The sequence below is a fragment of the Myotis lucifugus genome, unplaced genomic scaffold (assembly GCF_000147115.1).
Source record: "Myotis lucifugus unplaced genomic scaffold, Myoluc2.0 scaffold_92, whole genome shotgun sequence".
NCBI classification, from domain to species: Eukaryota; Metazoa; Chordata; class Mammalia; order Chiroptera; family Vespertilionidae; genus Myotis; species Myotis lucifugus.
Genome location: NW_005871140.1, coordinates 67,696 through 73,695, shown reverse-complemented (window position 1 = coordinate 73,695; position 6,000 = coordinate 67,696). Strand labels below are relative to the sequence as shown.

General features: G+C 39.3%; 1 protein-coding gene across 1 annotated transcript in view; it reads right to left on the bottom strand.

Annotated features, from left to right (window-relative positions):
* The window catches only part of ANO3 (anoctamin 3), a 129,697-nt gene that overhangs the window by 79,486 nt on the left and 44,211 nt on the right, over positions 1-6,000 (bottom strand). The window contains exon 10 of the mRNA XM_006091589.3: positions 1,658-1,754. Coding sequence (XP_006091651.1) covers positions 1,658-1,754 — 97 coding nt within the window. The remainder of the gene's footprint in view (positions 1-1,657; positions 1,755-6,000) is intronic.

Below are 6,000 nucleotides of genomic sequence, written 5' to 3'. Positions count from 1 at the left end.
TCCCCCCTATCAGGCACAGAGCAGGGCCGATCAGGGCGTTTGGGCGCCTTCCCCTGTCAGGAACAGAGCAGGACGGATAGGGAGGTTGTGGCCCCGCCCCCTGTCACACACAGAGCTGAAGGGCAATCAGGGGGTTTGGCGCTGCCCCCTGTCACGCTGCTCCAGGGGCCAGGAGGCCTCATGGCTCCGCTGATCCCAATGCTGGGAGACCTCGCGGCTCCGCTTGACACCGGGGCAATGAGGCCTCGCTGCCCCGCTGATCCCGGTGCTAGGAGGCCTCGCGGCTCTGCTGATCCCAGTGCCGGAGGCCTCGCGGTTCCGCTGATCCCAGTGCCAGGAGGCCTCGTGGCTCCACTGATCCCGGTGCTGGGAGGCATATTACCCCTTTACTATATAGGATAGAGGCCTGGTGCACGGATGGGGGCCGACTGGTTTGCCCTGAAGGGTGTCCTGGATCAGGGTCGGGGTCCCCACTGGGGTTCCTGGCTAGCCTGGATGAGGGGATGATGGCTCTTTACAGCTGGTCACACCCCCTTCAGGGTGGGGGTTCCCACTGGGGTGCCTGGCCAGTCTGGGTGAGGGGCTGAGGGCCGTTTTCAGGCTGGCAGGCGACTGGAGCTCCCAACCTCTCCTTTTTTTCTTTTTTACTTTTATTCTGGGATTTATTTACCTTCTATGGCTGTCACTGGAGCTGAGAGCCAGCTTTAGCTCTGAGGCTAGGCTCCAGCTTGAGGCCTAGGCTGCTGATAGCAGGAATCTAGGATTTGTTTGGGTTCTATAATTGCAACATTGTTTCGGTCCTGCTTGCTCCAGCTTTGATGGCTGAAAGCAGGTATCTGGGTTTTTTTTAGCTTCTATAATTGCAACATTGTTTCTTAGAGAGCAGCTCTGAGGCCAGCAAGGCAGGCGGGGAACCTTGGCTTCCTCCTCCACTGGAGAAAGCAAGCCTCCTGTTCGCTTCAGCTGCCTGGCTGCTGGCCGCCATCTCGGTTGGCAGTTAATTTGCATATCGCCCTGATTAGCCAATGGGAATCGTGTCAAAGCTACAGTTAATTACCATGTTTGTCTATTATTAGATAGGATTATAATTTAATAAAACTGTTTTACATAAGTAACTGAGATTCAGTTTCTCAAACTTGTATGCATAGTAGAATCACCTGAGAAGCTTTAAAATATACTGATGCCCAGGTTCCAAACCCAAACATTCTAATTTATTTGTTCTGGGTGTTACTTGGACTTAAGGAGTTTTAAAAAACCTTCAGTTAACTATGAGAGGCAGCAATTTGAGAATTTTGGCATGTCATTTCATTTTTTCCCCTGTAAAATGAGAAGTATTTTAATTTCATGAGACTTCATGGAAGATTCAAATGCAATCATTAGTAATAAAAATTATCTTTTCCTATGAAGAATCTAGACATCATTCTAAGAGAAGCTTTGTGTCAATGATGACAATAACCAATTAATAAAAACAAAGGAAGACAATAATATTTAAATAAAAACATACTCATTTTGTAATTACCATGACATATTATTTCATTGTCAATGATATAGATTGTCTAAACTCTTGGGGACATTTAACTTTGATATAAAGCCATTCATTGAAAGACGTTTTTCCTACCTGGAGTTCAGGAAGGAGAATGTGAGCGTCCGCACTCACCTTGGCATAGATACAGCTTTCGTTGAGTCTCTGTAGTGAGCAGTTCTTTTCACAGAGGGGGCACATGAAGACTTCAGTAGCCTTGCAAATTTCTTTGCTTGAGAAATCAAAGAAGAAAAAGAAAGCATAAAGCTTCATGTTTAGGAAGGTGCTTAGCTCCTACAGTCAATCCTGAGGGAAGCAGCAACACAGACAAAAAAAAAATGGAAATAGTGGGGCTGCAGAAGAACTGAAAACTGTGGCTCCAACTTGAATTTTAGGATATTTGTGATATAGAAATTTCTGTTTGCTTCTTTATTTTTAGATATCTCCACCCAGATAATGTAATGATCATAGGCCATATTTTTATACTTGGGAGACAGTTGTGGTGCTTTGTTGCAAAAGCACATTTACACATGATGTTATGACACACAGGATAATTTTGTGAGGAACACCCAAGGGAATTTTAACCAAGTTCACAGGCTTGGAAATGGCTGAGTTGGAATCAAATCTAACTATTCTGATTTCTCAAATCTATCTTTCACTTGTATCTTGCTGCCTTAGAATCACCAGAATGAACAGCATCCATAATTCACACAACTTCATAACATCCACTGCAGTAAATCAGTGCATCATGTCTAGTGGAAATTTGAGGGAGTTGACTTGCCTTCCCTCCCCTCCCCTCCCCTCCCCTCCCATCCCCTCCCCTTCCCTTCCCTTCCTTTCCCTCCCCTCCCCTCCCCTCCCCTCCCCTTCCCTTCCCTTTTTTCTGTGTACCTCTCACACACTGTCATGCAGAACTGACAGTTTTTATTTACTGAAATATGTTATATTCTCTCTTAGAATGTAACTGTATAATATCTGTCTCTTCAGTTTTATGCCACTACTTTTAAAAACACCTCAGCATACATTATAGATGACTTTGTGACAGGAGTAAGGCATCAAGAATAACTTATCCAAAGTCTCACAGCCTAAGAGTTTACAGCAACCTATTTTTAAGATGTTTTGTGCCTTTATCTGTCATGCATGGTTCTTTCCAACTGAGTATCCCCTGAATAAATTGTCTTGAAGTAAATCTGCTCTGGAAATGATGAAAGTAATTTCAAGGCTTTTGAATATATGTCTGAAGATAAAAGTTTAATAGGTGATGTTTGCAGCAAGAACGGCAATTTTCTAAAATGTCTACATTCAAATGAAGCAAAAACAATTAACGTGAATTTCATGTGTGGAATATGTATAATCTCAAGCCATAATCAGAATAAATAGCAAGTACAAATACTATATAGTAATATAGTGTTTTTCTGTGAGCAGAGATGAGTTCATGTCCATTACATTTAGTCCTCACTGCAGTCTCCTGCCAGGATAATTATCCCTATCCCCACAACTGAGAGGAAACTGATATTTCTCAAGGTCATACAGCTAACAATAAGTAGTTCAGGGGACAGACTGTAGTTTTTTTTCTGATTTTGGGTCCAATTCTCCACCAACTATAATATATCTAAAAGAAGGATATATTTGCTTTATATTAAAAGTAATTTTCCTATCAAAAACCAATTTATTAGTGATGATGAGGCAATGAGTCTCATATACACTATAATCCTCCCATGATCACACATCATATTTCTAGTAATCAGAATGCCTATATGAAGTAGGAAGACACAGGTAAAATAATACATTTTAAAAGCCCCAAAGAACAAGAGGGTTATATTTTCTCTTAGTCATACCACACATTTGTACAAATAAGAAGAATTAACACACATCTTTAAGGAAATTTTGATTAAAATGGGCTTGTTATCATAATTCATTGTGTTTAAAGAATGGCATGATATGCCCTGCATTGAAATCTCATACTAAGATGGTATTATAAAGTCGGTTTATACTATGTCATTTTCCAAATGGTCAAACTAAAGCACCAAGTCTAGAATCCAAGCCATAAGAATGAATCCCGTTTTTAATGCCAGAATCATTAATCTCATTTTCTATAACATGCTCAAGTTTAACTTGATACGTAATAAAAAATATTAAACAATTTTTGACAATGTAATTTGTAGCCTTATTTGAGACTACGGGGAATTTCTTTGATTTCACTTAACCACTAGAGGGAGGAAGTGTGCCAGCATGAGTGTTTCCTAATTTCTTTTGCTGAGCAGGATAATATAACCACCCCTTGAATTGTGGCTTTCTTTTGTTTAATATCTATTGTCAGATATAGTCATAGAAACAGAGAAGAATACTGTTTGCCAAAGGGTAGGGGAGAGGGAAGTGGGAGTTGCTGTGCAAGAGTATAGTGTTTCAGCTATGCAAGATAAGTTCTAGAGATCTGCTCTACAATGTGTGCCCACAGTTAACAATACTGTAATGTGCACTTAAATATTTTGATTGACTTAGAGAGAGCGAGAGAGAGAGCGAAAGCGAGAGAGAGAGAGAGAGAGAGAGAGAGAGAGAGAGAAACGGAGAAACACTGATGTGAGAGAGAAACATTGATCAGTGGCCTCTGGTATGCACCCCAACCAGGAATCGAATTCACAACCTTTTGGTGTATGGGACAATGCTCCAACCAACTAAGCCACCTGGCCAGGGCTGCAGTTAAACATTTTTGAAGAGGATAGATCTGTTAAGTATTCTTGCTACAATTTAAAAAATATATTAGATAGAGGTTTGAAAATGAGCTGCCCATTTGAAATAGAACATGCTGTTAAGAGCCTTCAGGGTCAGGGTGACCATTGCCTCCCCTGACCAAGTCATTTACTTCTCTGAGGATCAATATCTTTATCTCTAGTTAGAGATAATATCTAACTGGGATGTTACATAAGGGTTATTGGTAATAAAGGCAGTTAATAAATGAAAGAAACCCTTGTTGCTAAGGATGTTGTCAGGAGACAGTTTCAGAGGCCCTTTAGGACTCAACTGCTTTTGAAAAGCTGGTCAGTACTGAGCCCCATACACATTTCTTGGTAAATTCTAATGTCAAAGAGGAAAGAATAGACTAGAAAGTTGGGATTTTTGTTCTTTGCTCTGGACCGGAAACCCAGGGCCTGAGGCCATATCTACCTGCTTGCTCATTTTCATATTCTTATGATATGTCTGCTCATATGCATAAATCTGACCACATTTCATTACAAGAGCAATGAACACATGTGAATATATACATGTACATATACATACAATAAATCTATAACTTGGTTATATAATTCTACTGCAGGGCAATTAAGATATGTGACTTTAACTTATGTGAACTTAGCTGACAGAAACATAATAAATACAACCAAATCCTCAGCTTTTTTACATTTTAAACAAAAAAGAACTTAAAAATTATACTAAAACAAAGCAATACAAAATAAAAGCCCTTTATTCCCCCTTACCCGAAGTGATAACACCTACAACTTAATCACATCTGACACCTTGAATGGAAAATTTCAGCTCCAAGAAATTTTGAAAGTCAAGATATTCAGTGAAGCTTATCTTGATTTAGAATAGAAAGTCTGACAGGATCTTAATTACAGTGTGACAGAGGTAGCAGTTATATAATACCATAAAGCACCGAAGAAAAGAGTTTGCTAATGCCTTTTAAAACACTCCTTGTACTAACGGTTAAAGAGTATTTACCTCATACAAAAGAGGCCTAATTTACCCCATGGGTACATACATCAACAGGAATAGCAAATCTATTCCTCTCATAGCCTTTTGTTCATTTTCAGCTTCGGAGGGGTGGAGGGGGAGTCTACATGGCATGATAAAACCTTGTGAATGTGTACCTATGGAATCAGCTTGAACAGTAAGTCTGTCTAAGAATAATTTTCTGTCTGTGTTAATTCATTTTAAAGAGTGTTTTTCTAACACCATCAAGACTCCACCAGACAACTGTTAGAACTAATAAGCACATTCAGTAAAGTTAAAGGATATAAAATCAATAATATACAAATATCATGTGTTCCTATACACCAACAACAAGCTATCAAAAAGAGACATTAAGAAAAAAATCTCATTTGTAACTGCATTAAAAATAATAAAATGGTAAGGAATAAATTTAATGTAGGAGGTGAAAGATCTATCCACTGAAAACTCTAAGACAGTGATTAAATAAACGAAAGGACAGGAAGATGCTATCTTCCAGAGTGGCAGTGAAGCTGCCAAATTCTGAAATAAACCTATGACTAGATGAAATGCTTTGGAACAGTAGTTGTTTTTTGTTTGTTTTCATGCTAATTATCATTTAGATTTCATGCTGAGATACCAAATCAAGGAAGTTGTCTGTGGAGCAGGATTCATCTCTAGAACAAAGAAAGTACTTTGTTTTTAGGGAAAACTGTTATAAATATATATATCTATATATATATATATGGCGTAATATGCTAATTAGACTG